Below are 23,990 nucleotides of genomic sequence, written 5' to 3'. Positions count from 1 at the left end.
CACTTTTTCAATTTAGGATTGTGGGTAGTGTAGTTCTTTTCCATCTCATGCAGCCTCTTTGGTCTCCACTGGAGCAGATTGTTGCTAGTGATGTGCGATTCCACTGATTTCCTTTCCAATCCGATACCAAGTAAAATTCAGGGTGGTATCGACGATACTGATCTGATACCGATACTTTGTACAAAAACGTATTTTATTTATTGTATCTCAAATTATAACGTCATAATGATTACAGGACATCAGATTACTTGTTCTTATCACTTAATAATGCAGAGTTCATCATATAGAAATAAAAAACCTGAAGTTGTGCGCTATTTGAATGGAAGAGGAAGTAGTTCCTTCCAATTGTAGACAATCCGGCCTCTATTTCCACTGTGTTCCTGTTAATGATAAACTACAAATTTACCCTAAATTACTAAAATATCAATATTTTAATGTGAGAATCGATTCTAGAACATAAATTACTGGTATCGGAGGAATCGATATTTCAGTATCGATCCGCACATCACTAATTGTCGCACTATTGTTTGATTATGTCGTAGCTCGTAGTGAGTCTACTTTAGACGGCTAAAACATTATAGCTCATAATTAAAATCCCTGTGGAGAAATTTACTTTCTGGAACCTTGTTGTTGAGCTTTATTAGCAGGTGTTTATTATTGTGAATGGAGCTTAGTAGCTAGCTTGCTAACTTTAGCTTATAACTTAGCACGCCACCCTCTTGTCCAAATACCCGAGGATTAAAAAGTTGAACAAAGTCCAAAATCAATGGGTGACCTCAGAGTGGTTCAACCTAAAAAGTGCTTGCATGTTTTGTATACATCTGGAAAGATATCTGCTCAGGATGTTAGCATGCTGTGTCATCTACGCTAAACATATTTTAGAGACAGCCTTTCATGAACCTGTTGGCTAACAGGACATTTTGAGAGCATCTTTCGGTGAACGATTAGACCACTAAACCGGAAGTGGACACACACACGACTAAACAAGACCGTACATCAGCTCCACAGTGCAGCATCATTTTCATGTCCACGATCAGCTCCACAAACTACAGAACAGTTCTAAAATGTACAGACTCAATAAGCGTCACACAAGATTAAAATACACAGTATACATACTAAACGCTTGTAAAAGATAAATCTTTGTAATTCATCACGCCTACGTAACAGCAAATATACAGGAATATAAATATAGTCCATTTATACCTAAACACCATGGCTTTAAATATTGTGATAAAAAAATAAATTAAAGATTCCTTTAAATAGGAATTTAAATGTGCTCAGTTTAAACTCAAGTCAGCGACCATCACCGTAATTCCTGCTGCGCCACGGCAGGGCCTGTAACACAGAGAGCAGTGTGTATGTGTGCATGTGTACTTCTGTCTGTGCATGAGGAGTCTAAGGCTTTCAAAGGTGCACACTATCAGGTCGGCTGATAAGTTCACAGAATTGGGATTTTTGCTTTTTAATCTTTTGGTCCGTAGCTATTTTTCTTATTTTAAGTTCATTTTTTTGTTCAAAGTTAACACAGTTTGTGCGCCAATATAAATATATATTGCTGTGTGTCCCATAATATGTCTCGGCAGGAGTTAATTTTAAAATGTGGATCAATGCTTGAGACAATTCCAGCCAATAATCTGCTTGTGCTCAGTGAGTCAAAATCTCCTTTGTGCTTTTTTGAAGGAGGAGAAAAGCAAAGTTTGCGAGCTTCGTGCCCGCCTTGTGTTTTGGGTTGTAGTTCACTTTCACTGCAGTCCAGTGTAACAGGTCTGTTATTCTGGAGCAGATTTCAAGTGTTTTGTTGTTTACTTTTAACTCTTTGGTGGAGAAACTGAAATGGGTGTGTTTCTACAGCACGGAGACGAAGACGTGAGAGTGATGGATAACGAAACAGTGGTTTGAGCTCCCGGTTAATAAAACCCAGAGTCCTAAAGGTATGTTACATTACTATAACTATACTGTACATTGTGATTTTACACCTTTTTTTGTTTTTACAAAATGAACAACAACAATAGACTCTACGCGCAAATTACAGGAGGAGGTGGATGTGGGGTCTGATTGGAACATAAACGGGTGCCTTTAGAGTCGTCTTAGCATATTTTACAAATCATAGTCCTATGAAAACAAATCTCACGGCATCAGAACAGAGCTGCGAGTCTGTGGCCAAAAACGTTACCTGATCTTAATTTGGAAGTGCTCACCTTTAAAGTCATTTTCTTAAACATACAGAGTCGAGTGTTTTTTTTTTTTTTGGATTCCTTGTGTGCCAACACACAGTGGCAAACACCACAGGTCAGGTGGTTTGCTGTGAATGTCTTCCTCAGACACCTCAGGACGTTACAGTAGAGTTTAGTTGTGACTTGAATTCACAGAGCACACTGTGGAGTGAAAATGGGACTTCCCACAGCTGTGCTGAGCATGACCTTGAAGAACAATTTGTCCAAATCTGAATCAGGTATGGTTTTGGAACTTTTCAGCTGCACCTTGTCGACTGCATAACATCTAATATAAAGAAAACCTGCTGCGTATTAAGTGGTACATGGCTTTGACACCCATTATTGCTACATAGGAAACCAGCAGAACCTCACAAACTCTACTACATTCACTCTTTCACACTACCTGCACTGTGCAGACATTTTCCTTATACTATGGGGTCGGTGTCTGCTAGGGGATCCTTAAACTAAGGCAAAGAAAATCAGATCACAGAACTTCATTCTGAACACATTAACCTGATGTTTTTAAATATATACAGATGTAGTGTGTCACTGTTAATCTCAACCTGTTTCCAGAGTTTCGTTTATTGTAAAAGAGTGAAATGCATCCCTTATTTCCTGTTTTCTAACTTCCAGATGCTCGGAAACATTCTGGAAATCTTCTCATGAAGTTCCTTCGTGTTATTTTGGAAGCGCTCATAAACTGGATGGCTACGTACAGTTTTGTGGCATTAGCAGGGCAGTGGTGAGGATTCCTGGAGCTGTGCTGAGCTCCAGTGGAGACCTCATGGGTAAAGTTGTGCTACAGGGGTGGTCAGAGGGGAGTCTGTCAAGGCTGGGCAACAGTCAAGAGTCAGACTCTGGTGTGAGAGGTGTGCTTGGTGTAGTTGGTGTGGTGGGGCTTATGGCAGCATTTTGGTAGCTAGTACCATAGCAGATGTTTGGAGACAGGGAGTCCATGGCTTTGTTTCCTCCAGGTGTCAGGAAGGGTTTACGTGCTGGCCCTGATGATGGGGCCTCGCCTGGTTTGCCTCCAAGGATGAATCTAGCCTCATCCTGCTCCTCAAGGTTGGATATGTCCTTCATCATAGATTTATGGTAAGAGACAGACAGCTTGTTAGAGCCGTCTGACATCAAGTTGAAGTGTCGGGCGATGAAGACAACAGGGAGCGGAAGCATGGCCACAACGATAAGAGCGAAGCACATGGCCAGAGCCCAGGGAGGATAGCTCTGGAAGCGTTCCTGAGCCTAAAATGACAGAGGGGTGAAATGAAAAGGGAACACTTTTCAAACGTTCCAGATGAAAACTAGCCCCCCAATCACTCCTACAAAGTACACCCTGTGCGGCTGTGTAATGGTGGGAATTTATTCTGTGCTTTTTATTCTTACTCACACAGAGACACGGTATGCAATCCTGTGAAAAACGAAGTACAATTTGTCATATATGACTGTTGCTGTTGGACATTTTGCTTATATTTTAGCAGTTTTCGTGTCGTGTTTTAGCTTCTTTTCCCTGAGTGAAGCATTTGAAAACTTCTTTTACACCAAAACAGCACAAACACACACACAGACAGACTGACCAGCTCTTGAACCCAGGCGTTGTATCCTGGTGGGCTGATGGCCATCTCGATGACAGTGGCCGAGATGAGAACGATAAGACAGAAAGGGGAGACGTACTTCCAAAGGTAGAAATAGATGATATAAGGTCGGAAACCTAACATGTCCTCCAGGTCCTGCATGAACCTGACGAAGAACAACAAATTGCAGTAAGGATCCTTTCCTTGGATACACTTTTGTAGTTTGATACACAGCTTTGAGCAGCACCTTGTAGTTAGCCTCACCTTTTGGTGCCATATATCCAAGCAACAGACAGATTTTCCAGGATGACCACTACAGTGAGAGGCAGACCAGCCGAGTAATCATCGAACATGGTGACAAAGTAATTTCCCGACCGCTGAACAAACAACAAGCCGCATAAGAAAGCGATGATGCAGCAACACACTGAAACAAACACAGAAACAATTGGAGCTCATTTGGAAGAAAAGATTAGGAAAAAGTTTGAAAAAACAGATGAGAATTAAAAAGGTTTTATTTGCCATTAAGTGCTATTATTTCCTGTTTCTGCTTTCCATCCAGTTTGCTCACAGCACATAAATACTAATGCAGCTCATTCCCAGATGTACTTTAATCCTTTCTAAGTGCTGAGCAAGGGGTTTCAACTACTAATAGCACGGAGGCTGAGGGAGTCAGTGTGGCGGTGGTGCTGGGGAGCGGCGTACCTGTAAAAAGCTCCTTCTGGACTTTGTAGGCGTCAAGGACAGGTGTGGTGATGCCAGTCATGGTGCCGATCATGCTGCCCAGACCGAGGTTGATGAGCATGAAGAAGAACATGACTGACCAGAAGGGAGATGCTGGGAAATGCGTCATGGCTTCTGTGAAGGCGATGAAGGCCAGGCCGGTGCCCTGGACAGCCTGCAGAGAGACATTGAGAGGTGTGAAACACAGAACATGCTGTGGATTCAGCTGAGTTATGTGTGCCAAAGGCTCACTTTGTTCAGCTCATCCTCCAGAACACACGGCTCCAGACCCAGCTGGGGAAAGCTGTCCTCTTTGACCGTTTTAATGACCCCGTACATCTCAGCGTAGTCCGACGTGGTGAGATGGGAAAAGTTCACATGTGGAGGAATAAGATCATGACTCAGGACGTTGGAGTTGAGGTATCCCAGGATCTTTTCTGCATTCCTGCAGACAGAAAAGGTCAGAATCCCAATGAATCCAATACATATTTTGCTCAGATCCTCATCTGCTATTGATCTTACTGTCCGCACGTCTCACCACTATGGGGAGACGTAAGAGCCTTCAGTCGCTCTGCTCCTCGGCTCTGGAACTCTCTTCCTCCAGCCATAAGACATATAGACTCTCTTCCCGCATTTAAGTCACAGCTCAAAACACTTCTGTTCAAACTGGCTTATTCGTTTTAGTGCTCATTTCATCTGTTGTCAAGTTCTGCTTTGCAATTTTAACTGATTTTATGTATTTTATGACTATTGCTTCTTTTATTAATTTTGTTCTTTTGTAAGGTGACCTTGGGTTTTTGAAAGGCGCCCTCAAATAAAATGTATTATTATTATTATTATTATTTTATATTCTTGGACTCTACCAGAGTAGCTTGCATGTTTCAAATTTATTAAAAAAACAAAAGACATCATAATTTAATTTAATTTTCAACTTTCCCCTGATTGTCTGGTCCTCATATAAGTTGGAATAGCAGGTTTGTATATTTATTATATGAGGCTAAAACTTTGAGAAGAATCATCTTGTCTTCAAGCGGGGACTTTCCCTGTCTTTGACATCAGATAGAGTCACGAACAGAAAAACACCATCAGAAACTAAGAACTCAGAACAATCTGAAGATGGGCCTTTTGGCTCGGAAGCACTGCTCGCACGTGCACTGACCACAGTATCTGAAAATATGAGGATCCATCACTGTAACAACATATATGTGACAGAAAATAAGGATAACTGCCACTGTTTATAACATAAAGACTGTGGGGATTGTAACTTTGAGGTGTGATTTTTGGTTAATATGCAGTACTCATGAACCTTGCTGTCTGACTTTTGTTTCTTTTTTGGGAGGTTACATTCAATGTTGCCAAAAAAAAAAACTTACTCCACAACACACTTTTCATTCATGATGTTTGCCTTGAAGCCCAACACAGCAAACACAACCAGTGTGGCCAAAATGGAGGTCAAAAAGTTGATGACAGAGACGAGCACGGCATCAAAGTGGCAGTTGTTGTCAATCTTATTGTAACTGGAGAAGGCAATGACTCCTCCAAAACCCAGACCGAGGGCAAAGAAGACCTGGGTGGCGGCCTCCCTCCACACCTGCGGCTCCAGCATCTTCTCCAACTGAGATGTGAGGAGAGGCTTTTGTTAGCATGCATGGTTGAAAAAACAGAGGTGAGGAACAATGACTCTTCCATCCTAACCTTGGGAGTGAACATGTGAGCGATACCATCTACGGAGCCCTTCAGCATTAAACCCCTGACCAGGAAACAGAACAGCACCACGTAGGGGAAAAGAGAACTGAAGTACATCACCTGTACAGGTGCAAAAGAAAAAGACATCAATTCAGCAAAAAACAAGCCTCCACACTTTTCTCTTAAATGTTTCTGTGTCATGGTTTCCCAACCTTCCCAGAGGAAGCGATTCCTTTAATGACGGCGAGGCAGACAATGATCCAGGCTACCAGCAGAGACAGGGTCATTTTGATGTTGAGGCCGCCGCTCTCTGCGATGGTGCTGGTCGTGTTCAGAGTCTGCCGGTACCAGAAATAGGTCGTAGCCGAGCTTTTGTCACATTCTGGCTCCACAACTGTAGATGACAGGAAAGAAAAGTTTAATTTGGGTGATAATGAGGAAGCAAGAAGAGAAAAGGTTTGAAAAGACTGCAGGGAGCCTGAGGAGAGCGAAAGGAGAGTATACTGGTGCAGAGGATGTTTGCTCGGGGTCAGTATTACAAGATTTGGCTGGTTTATATTTCTCACTTACACAAGGTCATCTGTGTACTTGGTATGCAAAACACACAACTCAAAGTCACAACCCTTGAGATTTTCCTCACAGTGTATTAACTTGTTACCTTGAAGAAATGAAATATACTGTGCGTGGCTGCGAGTAGAGGCAGCGGTGTTGTGATAATATGATCACGTATTACTGAGCTTTATCTGTGCAGAGACACACACGGCACACAGAAAAAAGTCAAGCACAAGCAGGTGAAAATGCTTCACAAATTAAACTGAATCAAGTTGTTCTTTACTATGTTTGTTGATCGATTTGCTTCCACGTGTATGTCGTCGCAGCGGCCGTGAAATATTTTACAGTCTGCTGCTGTCCTTCAGCATTAGCGTCCTTCAGCATGAATCTCTGCTTCCCCCGTCTTTCTGCCAGCCTTGCTGAGTCATTCACATGCTGGTTTTTGGCTGCCCCAGGGTTTACAATATAATCACCACTAATCGAATAAGTTCCAGTGGGTTTTAATCTGGATTAGGCAAGTGAAGTCTTGACAGAAAGTTGTAGTGAAGGGAAGACAGCTTGTGTCTTCTGCTCAGGAGTGTTGATGAAGACTGAAGCTTTGTAACACAGCAATCCATTGAAGTATAACTGTGAGAATTATGTGCAATCTGCAATGTTTCACCAAATCAGTAGCATGATTTTCTCATCATACTGAACCTTTAAAAATCAAACCCTAAGCGGTCTGCATTAAATGCATCAGTGACCTGCAGTTAAGACAGTTTTCCTGTACGGTCATGTGAAAAAGAACGATTTTCACAGGACTGTAAGTAACAACAGTACGTAGCAAGAGTGACCACCTCTATAAAAACTGGAACGTTCCGGTGTGTATTAACACAATGCCACAATCTTCCGTGGAGTGAACATCCAAGCAAATTCATCGCAGACTGTGCAGAGAAAGTGCAGAAAAACAAAGAGCTCTACCTCATATCGTACCGCTCACGGTAATACCGGTATAATGTTGGGCAACGATAAGAAAATGAAATATCACGATAGAATATGGGTAAAACGCAAATGTGCAGTGCCTTTGTTTTCATTGTCGGCCAATTTCCACTGGAAATGCCTTTTGGTTAAACTGTCAGCAAGGAATTTGCATTTGCACTGTTAAATTTTTATATAACTTTAATGCAGATAAAAAACAGCTGCTTGTTTAAGTGAAAATACATTGGGGGTTTTTTTTGCACTAATAAAGTTGTGGAGTTATAAAGTATTTTGTCTAGTGTCAATTATATCGTCAGTTATATCGTTATCGCAAATTTTCAAATGTATATCGTGATAAATATTTTTGGTCATATCGCCCTGCTCTATGCAGCATGTGAGTACAAACACCCCAAACCAACTGCCGAGCATGGTAGTGGAAGGGTGATGATTTGGGCTTGTTTTTGCAGCCACAGGACCTGGGCACCTTGCAGTCATTGAGTCAAGCATGAACCTCTCGGTATGCCGAAGATATCTAGAGTCAAAAGTGAGGCCATCTGTTCGACAGCTAAAGCTTGGCCACAGCTAGGTCACGACAACAATCACAGCACAGCACAGTAATAAACCTACAACAGAACGTCTGAAAAAGAAAAGAATCGACTCTGCAAAAAGCCAGTCAAAGTGCCGACCTCAACATGGGAGAAATGCTGCGATGGGAACTTAAGAGAGTTATTCATAAACAAACACGTACAATTCTCAATGGACTGAAGCGATGTTGTAATGAAGAGTGGCCCAAATATTAACTTCAAGTTATTGGTGGTTTTACTAGAATTCAAGAATCCAAACTGTCTTTCATCTTAATCCTCATACTGGCTGTTTGTTCCCACTGTCTGAAAGACCCATGTGTGAATTTCTGAACCCTATGAGAGAAAAAATACGAACTCTTTTTGTATCCTTTCTTTAAATGGTTGCCTAAAAGGAAAATTGCTTTTCCATCCCCAAATTCCTCTTCTTAGCCAAGAGACTCTTGACATTAAGTCCAGATCAGTCTTCAGGGTTTTTCCTTTAACTTTGGAACTGTGATATTTCCTGCATATAGCAGGAAATATCACAGTTTGGAATAACTAAACCATGTTACATAGCTAAACTTAAGTTGCTGCACTTTAAACTTTAGCTTTACATTTTGGGCAACCTGTGTCTGCACAAAACTGTCATTCCTGTTTATCTATAGCCATCCTAGCAGAATGGCATTGGAGGCAGTATCCTTTAGTCATCTTTTGTAACTGCACAACTAATGAGAGGGACTACCATGAGATTTTGGAGAGAAATGCATCTGTGAAACAGCGTTTACTGTCAATTAACAAATGTTGGTATTGCACTAAAGTAAGTTCATATAAACTCACTGGCAAGTGTCCCATTCTTTCTGATTGGGCAGTCACTCCATGGGAGAGGATACTGGAAGGACTGGAAGAAGTAGAAAATGCTCCAACCGATGATCACATTATAGTAGAGACCCACAAAGCCGCACACCTACAGACAGATAGATGGCGTTATGCGACAGAAACAGCCAGATAACATTTAATGAGGTACAAATATGTGATGTCAGGTTTGATATAGACATCACATGTGCAGAGGATCATCTGTGCAGAGTGAGAAAAACATGCAAATGAGGCAGGTGCTTTGTGCATGTCCCAATGCTGCTGTCAGTCTTTGGAGCAGCCTTGCCAGCAAGGACATTCAGAAGCTAAATAAGTTTGAGGGAAGCATGAATAATTGAAGTGCTCTCTTTTCAACAGTGATCTTCTGTGAGATATTTATAGCTGCTTCTGCAGCTCTGAAGTAAGACTACCTTCCACTCTCAGACACGTCAATACCTTCATAAACCTGCATCAAGATATAACTTTAACTAGATAGATAAATAGATAGAACCTCTTTGATCTCATCACCATGCTTCACTTGTCAAACTGCTTCCTATGGAGCCGCTAAAGACTTTAAGAGCACTGCTAAAGAAAGAGTGTACATTTGGCTCACAGTTAAAAAGATGATGGCTCTGTCTCACACTCCTTACAGGAACAGAAGCATCTCAGCTTACCATCAGACTTGACATTCCTATTCCACCCAGGCGGGGACAGACGTAGTTCCACACCCCGATACTTCCACGCCTGATCTTCTGACCCACTGCCAGCTCCAAGAAGAAGAGAGGGATGCCAATAATGAGGAGGAGGATGAAGTAAGGAACCAGATAGGCGCCTGAAACAACAAATAAACAAAAAAAGATTTGGTGTTTCTAAGAAAAAAAGTGTTGCTGTTTGGTTGGCTAACTTACACAGGAAATCACAAGTCCTTGTACCCCTGGATAGGGAGCTTTTTTCATGCTGTAAAATGCTAGTGCTAAGCTAATGGGTAGCACTAGGTGTCCTCTGGCTGCTACAGTAAAAGTAGGACAGTTGTATCAAACTGTGGGAAAATAACCTTTTTACTTCTCGCGTGATCCCACTAAACACCCTCAGTCACTGCTCTCAGGTTTTATGCGATAGGATAAAGTGCACGGTAAAGCGGGCTATGCTATGATGGGCCTCCATTAGCGGTATACCGTTGCGCCGCTGGTGTAGTGGTATCATGCAAGATTCCCATTCTTGCGACCCGGGTTCGATTCCCGGGCGGCGCACGAGTTTTTTCCCTCCCACAATTTCGTTGTGCAGTGACAAATTAGGGCGACTCTATTCTGTTGTCTGTTACATCTGGTTTAACTACAGTGAAAATAGTCAACCGATGGCTTCAATAACCATTGGCTCACACCAGTAAAACTACAATTAACTAAATAAAAAACGTAATGAACTGGATTGAGAGCATCCCAGCTGTTTGCTGACTACTTGCCAGATCACTGACTTAAGAACTCCTACAAAGGTGACTTGTGCAGCTTCAGCTTGTTAAACTGCAGCTATGCACTGCTGTCTGTTATGGAGGGTGTCTCTGACAAAATTACCTGCAATTTTTTGGGTTTGCAGCTGTTGTTGTTGCTGTGATGAAGACTGACAGTGGATTTTGTGTCTGGGTTAAATATTCACTGTACGTCTTAAGTACTAACCCTTCTGGAACCCCACACCGTAACCTATGGCCCAACCTAAGCTCTGAGATGCACCTCTCTAGAAAATATAACTATTTCGACTCAGCCCACAATGACTGTGATTGGTCAGTTCAGTAATTTTGTTTCCTCCTGTCCATTTCCTTCATTTTTTAATTTAAATAGAAAATAACAGATCAAGTTAAAGAAAGCAATCCCTCTGCTAACTACACACAGGGTACGTCGCAGATGTAACATAGAAGTAAAAATTAATGCCCATTGCATAACCTGGTATATTCCTGACAGCATTTTTGCCGGAATAAAACTTGTTTTGTTTAACTCAGCCTCATTGATAAATATTCTTTGAAATATAGTTTAATCTTAAAGGATGTCTGAATTTGTCCCCTTTGGAGCTTAATCCAGAGAGGAATCATCAGGACGCAACTGTGTTTTATGTGTGAAGGGTGAGTCATCATCCCGGATATAAAGACTTATAGCTGGCAAACATGTACTATTAATACATCAGAAGCGGGAATTACATTCAGTAGTACATGCATCTCACAGTCGGTGGAGTAATGAGGCAGAGAGATGAGAGGAGGCAAAAGGCTAAATCCAGAAAGCTGAAATAAAGAGGAAGTTAAATTTAGTGAGCGATTCTGGTCTCTTGCCAAACTTGAAATCCACTTCATCACCCGCTAGTTGAAACCAGAGGCCACTAAAAAATGTGATGCAGGATAGGCATCTCAGAGGAGGAAGAATGACAGAGGATGCTGAACGAGAAAGAGAAAGGCGTGTCCTGAGGAAAGGAGGAAACGAGAGAGGAGTCCACACATCAGTAGCGGCCAGCAACCCTGATCTTTAATGTGTCTGTAATTGGGTGGCAGACAGCAAATTACACAATGAAAAATGCCTGCTTGTCAAATCGCATAACCTGGCAAGTGCCGGTGGAAGATTACTGGCAGTAAATCTGGCCTATAGGCAATAAATCCTACGTATATGCTGTAAGTCAGGCACAAGCAGTAAAGCTAAAAACACTTAGACCAATGAAGCAAGAGCAGATCTGTCAGCCCATGATGACAAGGTGTTTTTCCTACAATGAACACCAGTTTACACTGCATGCGCCTCCGATTACATAGAGTACATGCATACCTGAGAAAAATAAAACCTCATACAGTTACATTCATTCTCCATACAGCTCTCTGTTTACCAAGGTATCAGTTGAGCCTGGCCTGCCCTACTGGCTATAGTAATCAATAATGCAGCTATTTTTAGACTTGGCTGCTTTATGCACAGTACAGCTGCTCTCTTGGCAGGTCTGAAATGAATGAAAGTGTCGTGTTGTTTTTGATAGTCAAGGTCATGAGATGAACAGCTCTCTCTGTGGCAAACGAACATGCTTGTCTGTAAAGAAAACAAATCCCATTGCTCGAATAGGACTGAGCGATCAATACCAAAATGTTAACAAGAATATTTTCTTAATATCCACATGCATCTGTTATAATCCCTAAGATAATTCTTGCTGATTATTAGTTATTTTCTGTTTGGTTTTCTCAGTTCTTTGATTATAGGTTACAAGTTTATTCTTGTTTATTTCATTTTTTCATCCTAATACTTTGGATGTTACCTGGTGAGTTTTAAGCTGAACCTTTGATAATATAATTTATTCTAGTATGGGTTTTGTATCCCTGTTTATTTATAAGATTTCTTCTGGATGGTTTTCATGTTTGATTTCTGTTTGGGCTGTAGGATCTGTAGCTTTTAGTTCTTTTTACTTTTGAAATTTAGCTTCTCTTTGTATTAGAGTTTGTTATTTATAACCTCTTATATTTTGCTGGGAAAATGTAGACACTCACTGTTGTACCTCTCTCCTGAACGCCTCTTTGAAACAGCGTTTCTAATTTGGAGTCATCACTCCATAACCCCGTTGCCACTGGTTTTCAGCCCAGTTATTTTTTGATGTCTTTTGTAGATTCAACTAAAAAAATGTATACATTATAAAAACATATAACATTATGTAAGATATACATTTTATGCCTGCTAGTAACAAAGTGCCTAAAAATACAATTTATAAGTGGTTCTTTGCTAAGTTGTCTGTTATGTGTAGACAAAACACTGGTTCATCCCCTTATGTGCCTTTTTGTGCTTGAACGATTCATAGGTCAGTGACATCGCTCTGAACACTGTGAGGAACCAGGACGACTGAAAATGAGTGAAAAAAGCAGGCGATGCCCAAAGAAAACCTTTGAAAGACCTTTAGAAAGCCTGAAGAGTTATTGCTCAACACAACTTTACAAAATGAATGTGACATCATGAGTTCTCAGACCAAAGCCATCGTTAACCTCAGTCTTCATTTGGGTTTGTAAAGATTTGTGACTAAAATTGTTCCACAGAGACTGAAATATAAATACCTGCTGGGAAAAGTACTACAGTAAGTGTCAAAAGAAAAGTGTTGAGCCACAAAGACACAAACTAATTTCTCCATCATCATAACAACTGAATGTGGATAAATGATAATTGATAATAAATTACTTCCTGGCAGTGTTGGTGGAGTAACATGTAAGGGACTTAATTAATTAAATGAAGAAATAAATGTAATTCTCATCAGTTCCATAGAATTTAAGTGCAAAATCCTCATGAGTAGGATGCCTGAAAGAGCTCAAGACCCAGACAGGCTGTTATGAATCATATTTAAAAAGAAGAATGTATATATGTGGTAAATGCTGTAAGTATTGCCTCTGACTCACCTCCTCCATTCTTTTGGCACAAGTAAGGGAAGCGCCACACGTTCCCCAGGCCCACAGAGAAGCCCACCTGGGCCAGGATGTACTGCAGTTTGCTGTTCCAGGCGGGTCGCCCATCGTTTTCAGGGACCTCTATCTGAGGGACTTTCTTCCCCGCCGCCCCTCCGACATTCAGGGAGCTGCTCTTGTAGTCGAGCGGCTCCTCGTGTGCGAGCAGGTCAGCCACCGACTCTGTGACGTGCTCATGGCTCTGCTCGCGCTGTGTCACCTTGCTGTTCTTAGGCATCAGGGAGGCTGAGGGTCAGGAGGGGGGGTGGGGGTGGGGGCGAGTGGAGAGAGAAACAGAGAGCGAGAGACGGGAAGAAGTGACGGAGGCCAAACGTCAGGTGGGGATGAAAGGAAGAGCGATGCTGAAGAGCGATTGCTGGATTTCAGTTCTTGGCTTCAGTCCTGCATCAGAAAAACAAAACAGAGCAATAGTCGCACCCGAAATGGTGTTTGGACATCATAACATTTAATTTAGTAATGATGTTGTATTATTAAATGATAACAACGTTAAGCATCTACGTTGTGAATAAAATAGTAGAAGGTTTCTGCCCTTGGTGAGTCTAATTTCCTGACTGTGATCGTTAAATAACACTTTGTACAGTAGCTGACACAAGTAATACCCCATTTATTGCTTGGTTAACCTCCTAATAAGCCACTGGATTGTAACACATGGTTATATCTCTCCAGAGCCAATAAAGAATGGCACCATAAAGACAGGATCACAGACAATTTGTCACAAAGACAGCTGTACGAATAAGATTTGGGGACAATTTTATTATGCTTCTGCATAAATGTGACCTAAAACATTACCAGAGGTTACTACAAGTCTTTAAGGGAGAAAATAAGAAACCAGCAGAACCAGTCACATTGATTTATTGCAGAATTTGATCCAATATTATACGTTTGTGATGAGGAGCAGTATTAGCAGTAAATTTGAATATAAAAGCAACAGGTGATGATGCTGAGATGTTAGTGGACTCTGAGCAGCATTTAAATATCAGACCTCTGATATAGTCTGAAAAGCACTAAAAGGAAGTGAATCGTGGCGTGAAGAAATGAGTTGTCTGAACACCCGAGGACCTGAGAAAAAAAGATGACTGATGCTCATCAGGCTGGAGAGGATTAAACAATCCTTTATAAAGAATTTAGACTCCACCAGTCGGGCATTTTGAGAGGTCACACGTGATTCCAGGGTAACTTTTAAGTAACTAAATGTCACATTGGCTATTGGACATGCTTATGAGTCTGCCACCAGGAGAACAACAATACAGAGGAATGCAGGGCTGCAAAGACAACATCACTGCTGTCCGTTTACAGCCTTTAGGGCTGTGTGGTAACGTCAGGAGACTTTGTGGATGCACAACACCAAAAACCATTTGGTTCATATGAAAAGAAAAACAAGAACAAGAACCTTATCCCATCTGTAAAACACAATCTTGTTGTGTCAAGATGTAGGCCTTTCTGCATTTGGGCCAGCACTCATGAAGTCTAAGTTATGGTAGCAAATTCTAAAAGACAAAAATGTCAAGACATCTGAAACTGAAAAACTGAGTCATGATAGCAATAGATGGTTTATATTTTTAAATTACCAACACAAAGTATTGTGAAAGGGCCAGAAGTGTGGCGCTCATGTGAGGAAACTCACAGAGATGTTGGAGTGCAATGTGCTCTGAGCTTTGGGGTGCGCTTCTCCACACCATCACACACGGCTGATCAATAGTTAAGGCAAATGCTTAGTTGCACTTCGTGCCACTTAAATGGGTCACATTGAGATACTGAAAGCAAAGATTCACACTACTTTGCCACATAGGGACGTAATATTGAATCGGTTAACTAAAAAATAAATGGCCTTGTTGTGTTGTTTGCTTGGGTTATGCTTATTAGGACTTTCCCACTTATTCTTAGCGCTATACAAATACGGGTCATTTACCATTTTACCATTTTCTTGCAACTGTATGCAGTATCCGAATTTAAGAAAAGCTCACCAGTGATTGGAACGGAAACAAAGCCCCTCACTGCAGCTCTTTGTATCTCATGCAATGTTTTCGGGTCCCAAAAATTCCCAATCCTGCAAATTGTTCTATTTAATTTCCCTGTTCTGAAAAGCTTAACTTTAGTGAAGCTTTTTTCATGTAAATCCTTTAATCCTCTGGAGCCTTGCGCCAACATCCATCCCCACCCCTCTTTGAGGGAGTGGTTGGTTCAACCCAAATGTAATAGAGGAAGTAAACACGATGCTTTGGATGAAGTGCCCTCATACGTTCTCCTTATTCACATCACAGGCCTGCATAGGCTCATTACTTATTGAGTGGGCTCTTTACTCCATCATGTTTTCCAATTGAGATGCAAAAACTGCAAAATATGAGGTCTGAAGTGAAAAAGAAAAGAAAAAGAAATTAACTAGAAAAAGTATTCTCTGTGATTGTGAGCTCATATTTCTAGTTCCACACTTGAGCTGAATGAAGGTGCTCTACCTTTCACGTGATGCTACAGCAGTGATGCGCCCGAGCTTCCTCCGTATCAGCCGATTCAGCAGACCTTAAATGCTCCACAAACCCTCTTAGAGCTTCTACCGACAACAACAAACCTACATATTCTTGATGCGCTTTTACTGTCCTAAAGAACCCCCCCCCCCCCCCACAAAAAACAAAACATCCCTAAAACAGATTTCCTCCTCTGTGCACAACAAGATGATCCCATGATGTAATAATCCAAGCGCAGCCATTCACAAGTCTTCATAATCCTGTGTGCATTAACTGTAAAAACCACCCGAGTGCTGCTTTTCTGTCTTGCCATTCAATCCCACGCTACAGTAGATATGTAATATCAATCAGCGACTGCATCATGGGGCCAACACTGGAAAAATAAAAACAGCAAACATCAACTAACCCATCCAATAATCCTCTGGAAAAAAAAAATCAGCACACAGTTCAGATGACCCCAGCTAATGCTAAGACCGAGTCTGTGTGGAGCAATTTCATACTACAGCAAAAGGTTGGAAGAAACCTTTGGGTATGGCTCGCTTTATCTGAGGTCATTCATTGTGCTGTCCTTCAGAGACTCTCACCGCACAGTTACAACCTGGCCTGGCTTTAGATATACAAGCTGCATCATCAGTCTAGTAAAAACACATGATTTGGATTTCTGTTTCTTGCCAACAGTCTGTGGCTAAAAAGAGATACCAGCATATATGAAAAGCAGTATGTCAAAGACATACAAACAGACCACGGTGTGTTAAAAGTTATATTCATTTGCAGATAAGGATGAAGGACCTCACCTATTAGCTAGAAGGTGGTTATTAGTGATACATGTACACAGTCATACACAGGTGCTGTTACTTATTGACAGTGTCACACACGACGCAAAATGCAGTTTGATTATAAAGAGGCAACCCTGTATACATCAGCTTCTGCAATCAGTCTCAATTAGATGTCCAGACTTCATTGATCAGCTGATCCTGCGATTATCAGCGAGCTCTACAAGTCTGAGCCACAGTTAAAGGTTAATCAGCTGTTTCACAAAGTAAAAAGTGTTAAAAGTCTGAAGCACGCATGTCTTTAATGGCCAAATGGCAGCATTAGACCTCAGAGGCTGGGACTGTGTGAATTGAAAGCATGCAGGATGTGAAAATCTCCATCATCAACACTACGACAGAGATCACTGTCTGGAGCACCAGGTGAGACATCTGGTGATGACAGCGATACCTCTGCCTCTGTTTTCACTGCTCGTCCTGAGCAGAATCAAGGTCACTCCAGAGCCCAGACCTGCGTGCGTCGCGGAGCACATTTGAATCTTGATGCCTTTTTGTTCGCAACATAACTTCTCTTTAAAGTTGGCAAGCATCTCAGGTATGACACAGAACAATTAAAACTACTTTTAAGCAGAAAGAAATGTTAAATGAAGCAATGGCAGGAAAAGAGTTTCTCACCGTGAGTCTTGTACAGCAGTATAATCCGGGTTTAAGCGATCGCAGTTGTCAGAGAATATCTGGAGAGAGGCATGAATACATCCACCACGAGCATGTGTATGTGTGTGTGCGGCTGTGGTACTGACTGAGCGCTCACAGGACAGTGCAGGACGGAGCATCACATGCTGCACTGCCAACAATTGACGTGCAGGGTGGAGAGCGCACCGTGACGCACGAAGTGGCTCTTATTATCAACAGTGGCAAATTAACACGCCCCACTCTTTCACTTGTTTGAGATCCATCACGGCATCTCTGCGCCGGAAGAAGAACGCCGAGTGAATGAAGGGGGCTACAACCGTGCGCGGATTTGTCAAGGTTATCCACTCCTACCTGAGGAAACGACCGACTGACGCAGTTTTCGTCATTCGCTTTTCAATTGATGGGAATTTGAAGCCGTTCAGCCATGACCGGTCGGCACACTGAAAAACAGTGCTCAGGAAAAAGAAAAAAACAAACATATTTAAGGTAGAGCTCAATGAGCCTGGTTTCTGGTGGCAGTATTATGATGAAATGAGCAAAATGTTGAAATGTGCGTTTTATAGCGGAGAAGAGTCAGCGTTGATAGGAAATGTTTATTTTAAGAAAATCTGATAACAATAATCACACGCAGATCTGGGCAACAAAACAAAGAAAACAACCATATAAAGCTCAAATTAACGTGGTGTCTAACAAAGTTTTGCGCTTTTATTAAAGGTCATGCACAAAAAACAGGAATATTATAAACCTGATATAAACAGTGAAGGACAGGTTTCCAAGATTCAGGTCAGGGTCAGGTTTGCAGACCCCTTCATCCACACTGACCTGGCTCTCTACCAGACTCACCTCATCACCGCCTTTGCTTTCTTGACGCTTCGTCTCATGCATAAACATTTGCTGGTCACAGGCTTATTCTGACATTTTCCTTGGGAGAACAGCCACCCCTCAGACTGTTCATAGTTACCTGTTAACCATGAATTTTTTTAGCTCTGCACAAATGAAATTGCTTGATAAAAGGATTTTTGGGAGCCAGTATATGAGCAGAAAAAAACATATAAGCAGATAATCTTACTGTTTTCAAAGACACAGGAAAGGGAAACATGAGAAGTTTTAAATTACTCAGCAATAAATAAGCATTAATAAATCAACAGTAATCAATAATTGAAATGACTCAGCATCAGCTGGAAACCAGACTGGAGCCGCTGCATGACTCTGGGCTGATGCGTTTGTTCCTGTTAGACATGTACCTCAGGCTGAGGCGATGAGGTGTTATTGTTGCCTTCTTGTCCAGAAATGATTGTAAAAGTCAGTAAAACCCAGTTTAGGAACTAAAAATACCCAGTAACTATTCACACAGAGATTATTTTTAATATTTCCCAACATGGACTCCACTGCAGTAATCTCAGACTAATAGCTTTATCTCTGTGATGAAACTGTAAGTCATGAGGTGGGTGGTCATTTCTCTATTGAGACATGGACGTGCGACACGACTGCAGCAGACCGAGTCACCCAGGGGACCATAAATCATGCACCATCCAGCAGAATATTCTTTATTACCACCGAGATAGGGGGAGAAGATAGTATTGAGAGGCCATTTTTCATGCTGAGTTTATGGATTTATTTTGCTCCCACATGTCCGCTTCCTGTGCTTTAACTTTGACGTGTCTGCATCATTATCAGATTCTTTTTAAATGGAAGGATTATTATTAATGATTATAATCATTAATAATAAGACATTATTCGATTATTATTATTCTATTTTGATTGAATATAGCAAATGAGTGTAATTACCTGCTTTTAAACTCTGTCGGAGGCCAGAATCCTGTTTAACAGTTTTAATTGACACACACAAAAAAGTCGAACATGACCTTTGTAGTGTAAGAGAAGCAGGTTTATTCTTGTGCGGCAGACTTGGTTAAGGCGGAATCAAAGTACACAAGACAAGCTCGCTCTCACACATTTCTCCTTTTTTTCTCACTTGACGATGCTCTTGACACACCTTCATCTGACTACTGGGAGCAGTTGCCACAGCAACCCCAGGATCATATGACAGACAAGCCTCATCTCTGCCATCTCTTTCCTGCATCCCCTCACCCCCATACTTTGCTTTCTCCGGTTTGCAAACTGAAGTTCCAGTGGCATCCCGTAAGAAGGAGAGGAATGAACATATAATCTGTGTTAAATCAAAACTGTTAATCACCAAAGTGGCTGTACCCGCTTTAGCTTCTAGAACATTTACCTCACCTGGTCTTGTGGAAGATAATAGGAACTCTATGATGACTTACAAGGCATAGTGCATTAACTGTAAAATAAATGTTTGATGCTCAGCTGCCCTTGACCAAAGCTACGCAGCCTCAGTTTCTGCTGCAGGCCATCTGCTAACTGGACAGCAGGGTTCCACTCAGCATTACGATTGGTCTTTAGGGGTTGAGGGTTATTAAGCCTGCATCAGCAGCCTTTCAGACATGTGGGACTATTGTCACAGTGCTGCTGCCGCCCTCTCTTGTTAGCAAATGAACCAACAGTCCCATGTAGATTCAGCATTGTTCTTGCTTTATATGCACCACAGGACTTTTGATCAGCCTGGAGTTCAAGGGTCCAGTTCATGTCCAGGTGCTCTGGTTGCTTTCTGATTTTGTATTTCTTAGCTGTGTTTATTGTACAGGTGCACTCAGTTTGCTCAGCCTTTTAGTCTTGGTTGTGTTTTAGTGCTGAAGTTCATGCATGTTTCTATCTTGTGTTTAGGTTTACTTCCTTCCTTGTCTGATTGTGTTTATTCTCTAAACCTGTGTCTAAATTTAGTTTGGCCCACATGTTGGCCCCCTAATGTTGGCCCCCTAACTCAAGGAATAAACCAGTGTTATGTGTCAGTACAGGTGGGGCACTTTGCTACCCCACCTGTCACAGAAACACATCATTCGTTTCATTTCTTTACCTAACAAATTCTAAAGATAACACTGTTTGACAGGCATTAAATAGTATTTTCGTGCACCAGCAAGGTGATTCCAAAGAAGCAATTAGCTGAAAAAATCAAAACATTTCACTGTGGTGTAGGTGTTACAAACACAGTTTATTTCCAGTCTTATATTCCTCTTTGTCTTAACCACTGGGCCTTTTTATGATCAGCGATTGTTCTCACTGTCCTTCCTTTCGCCTTAAAGAGCCTCTCTTTAAAACCTTTTTCTCAAACAACATATCTCCTGTTTGTTTTGGGTTTTTTGTTGTTGTTTCTCTCGACCGTTGGTGCCTGACGTCAGCAACCTTTCGCAACACATCTCTGCTGTTCACCTTCAGTCGTCTCCAACTCCACGTCGTCTCCCTGCTGTTTCGCAGCATTCATTGCTGCTCCCCAACACCCACTCACATGTGCTCAGGCATTATGCATCTGCAACACCACATCCGCCCAGTACTTTTCCCTTACTCTAGTCTCATTTATATTCCCCCTGTCCCATCCCTTTCTTTCTCCCCCCTCCCTCCCTGCTGTTTCTTCGTTCGTGGTTTGCGCTGTCTGGGTCACTCTGAGCTGCTAAAAAAAGCTTCACCCTGCACTGGGCTCTGTGGTCTCGCTTACACAGCCCATTATTCTCAGTACAAGTGCTTGAATAAACATGCTTACACGATCACTGACATTTCTACTGTAGGCGAGTGAGTATGGACACATTTAAAAGGTGTGAAAAGGCTTGTCAAAGTAACTGATTGTCCACATGTTTGACATTTCACTAATTCTGCTGGATTATTTTCGGGCAAAAAACAAGACACAAGTCGTCTATTAACACAATCAAACAAAGGCTGTTTTCATGCAAGTCATAATTCAGGTGTATCTTTAACACAGCAAATGCACATGACTCGTACTATTAGCTCTTACATTATTCTCTGTTGAGGCAGCATTAACTGCTGCCTGTGCATGAGTGCGTGGGGATATGCTGGTGTCGTGCAGGTGTTCACAGGACACAGGAGAAAGTGGGTCATGCTTAGCTCTGACAGACTTAGTGCAGCGCTCACTCCAAGATATTTTTTCCAAAGAATTATTTACACATATTTTACTCAAAATCTGCTGTGTGAGAAGATTTTCACTAATTAATATTAATCAGACATAATGATAGGTCTCATTCGAGGACTGTGATTTCAGTGACATCAGTGGGATTGAGTTTCTATTGAAGATTGGAAATTCATCATGACTCCATCCATGCTGGCTCAGGTTACACAGGCGAAAGGCCGGCTGTCCTTTGGTTGGCGGATGCCGAAAAAGCACAGGCAGATCTGTTACCAAGCATCTGTTTCAGATGAAAGCTGTGGAGCAGTGGATCAGGTCACGATGTTCACCTAAAAGCAACACACAAAAATAGAAATTCATTAAAAGCTGTTTTTTCCCCTCCGTTAATCCAGATTTACCCTTTGACAGCTCATTAACAAAAACCTTGGTACGCAGTTCTGTTTTCAGGGGTGAACCTCGTATCTGTTTCACTGTGGTCGAGGTTTAATATTTCTGTGAATTTGTAGCGGCAGCTTTGGGAAATTTGACCTAAAATGATTTAATTTGGCAAACACTTTATATAACGCTTACTGACAACACTGCTGTTTCCAGCTGCTTATTTTGTGGTATGAACATGTTCATGCTACAACAAAATCTCTTTTAACCCATTGCCACTGTTTATACGTCATTTATTTGCTCTACTTCAATGATTAGAGGCACCACACTTCTCCACTCATGCTGTTTTTGTAGACACTCTTAAACCAATTTTAATACTGGACAGCAGATTGCCTTGCTGGACCTGTGAGGGGACATGTGACTCTCCGTGGAAGAACCTCACCAGATGGCCTCTCAAACAGGGGCCTGTCCAGCTCACAGGGTTGAGGACAAAGCTCCTGTCCCCATTTTTTTGGACAACATAATCCTTTTAAAATACCCCTGCAGCAAAGCACTCTTAACAAAAAAAAAAAAGTATTGTTGGTGCAACACAGTTGGTGCTGCAAATAATCAGGTCAAACTCACTGTGAAAAAACCCCAAATATACAGGTTTAAATGTGGCAAAAAGACATGATTTTGTTTATTTGGAGATAGGCTGGACAGAGCAAACAGTTAATGATATTGATGTAACTGTAGCTAGGCATGGATTTATATTTGAATGAGCATGAAGAAAGTGGATGGAGATGCTTTGAAACTGGAAGCTTTTCTGTTCATAATAACTGCACAACCATTTCCCGCCCTGCTGTCATTATGCCTGTAATCCTACATGTGGGAGTGCCCTACATACGTGACTCAGGGTTTTATCTCTCTGTGTTATCAATGTTAACAATGAATCCCACATAATAGGAATAATGTGGAAGATGGTGATCTCATTTTAGTAGGAGCTACAATCATGTGACCAAAACGTTTCACAGGACTCTCTGCAGTCCAGTGAAACTGAGCACATCCTGACTGCATCCACATGAATGAAGAGTGTAAGTAGCAGCTAGGTGCTGCTAAATGCATTTGATGAATTGATAATCAGCAAGTGTGAACATCATTCGACAGTATGAAAGATTAATCACAAGTGGAAAACATCTTCCCAGGAAGAGAGTAATATAGAGCTACTACAGTAACAATTAAATTAAGAATAGAAATGCAATATCATCCTGAGAACTGAAGGAAAAAAGTATCTTTCAGTTAATTTTTTTGTGATTTCCTGTCTCGTTGGAGCTAAAAGAAGCCACCGAAATGCATGAGAAATCACTGGAAAGACCTGGATTTCCTAGACTTGGTGCGTTAGCTCAAATGGACCTAAAAAATCCATTACAGAGGACATAAATGAACAGGCTGGGTTTCAGGAGGATATAATGGTTTTATATTTTGCTTGGAGTAGTATAGAAGAGTAACTAGACATGAAAATGTTTCCAGCTGAGCTGTTTCTACCACTGATACCCAAAGGTTTCTGCTATAGAGACAGTCTGTTCTTTGATTTCCTGTTTCACTGAAGATGTTAAAAGAAGCTTCTCTGCCCTCTGGTGGTGTTTCTGTGTTCAGCATGCAGCGGGCCAGCAAGTCACAGACAGACGGACATAAACGGATTTTAACCGCTGTTCACTTCTTAAAGCACAGTTTGCACTTCTAATGGCGAATAAATTGTGCTTACAATAACTAGCAGACTGAGCAGTCTAAGAAATTGCCACTGTGACATTTAACACGAGCAGTCTGAAGGAAAGAGGATACTGAAAATATCTGATTCACTCGGTTTAACAGATCAGGTTCTTGATTGGTTCTCATCATACCTAAAGGCCAGAAATGAAAGTGTGATTACGGTTTAGAAAATCAGACTATTCAAATCTTACAGATCATCCTGCAAGTTACCTCTCACTTAAAGCGTGCACTTCAATCTAAAAACTGTCTCCTCAGCTCATCACATTTCTACAACTCTGTTCTTCGAATAGGGGCAATGACCAGCTGCACCTACCGGGCTATTTCAGACACAGCACCGCAGGATGCAAATAACTTGTTTGATCCTATTATGGCAGTCA

General features: G+C 41.5%; 1 protein-coding gene and 1 non-coding gene across 3 annotated transcripts; one reads left to right on the top strand and one right to left on the bottom strand.

Moving 5' to 3' along the window:
• Positions 1–2,250: 2,250 nt before the first annotated feature.
• LOC102302299 (sodium-dependent neutral amino acid transporter SLC6A17) lies at positions 2,251–17,874 on the bottom strand. Of its 2 annotated transcripts, XM_005941439.3 has the most exons (12): positions 17,481–17,874; positions 13,508–13,954; positions 9,792–9,949; positions 9,103–9,229; positions 6,406–6,587; positions 6,203–6,313; positions 5,881–6,122; positions 4,760–4,952; positions 4,490–4,682; positions 4,052–4,211; positions 3,791–3,953; positions 2,251–3,458 (listed from the first exon to the last, which is right to left on the bottom strand). In XM_005941439.3, exons 2-12 carry the CDS (start codon positions 13,788–13,790, stop codon positions 3,057–3,059), a joined length of 2,214 nt encoding a protein of 737 aa, XP_005941501.1. In that variant the 5' UTR covers positions 13,791–13,954; positions 17,481–17,874; the 3' UTR covers positions 2,251–3,056. The 2 variants fall into 2 exon arrangements, with proteins under 2 accessions (XP_005941501.1, XP_005941502.1); XM_005941440.3 differs by lacking the exons at positions 13,508–13,954; positions 17,481–17,874 and adding an exon at positions 10,172–10,957.
• Positions 10,297–10,367, top strand: trnag-ccc. Its single transcript has one exon. It is a non-coding gene; the product is annotated as a tRNA-Gly (tRNA).
• Positions 17,875–23,990: the final 6,116 nt, after the last annotated feature.

Source organism: Haplochromis burtoni, unplaced genomic scaffold, assembly GCF_018398535.1.
Source record: "Haplochromis burtoni strain Fernald_Lab_line unplaced genomic scaffold, NCSU_Asbu1 Contig_300, whole genome shotgun sequence".
NCBI lineage: Eukaryota > Metazoa > Chordata > Actinopteri > Cichliformes > Cichlidae > Haplochromis > Haplochromis burtoni.
Note: the sequence above shows the minus strand (reverse complement) of the source record. Positions and strands in the feature narration are given on the sequence as shown.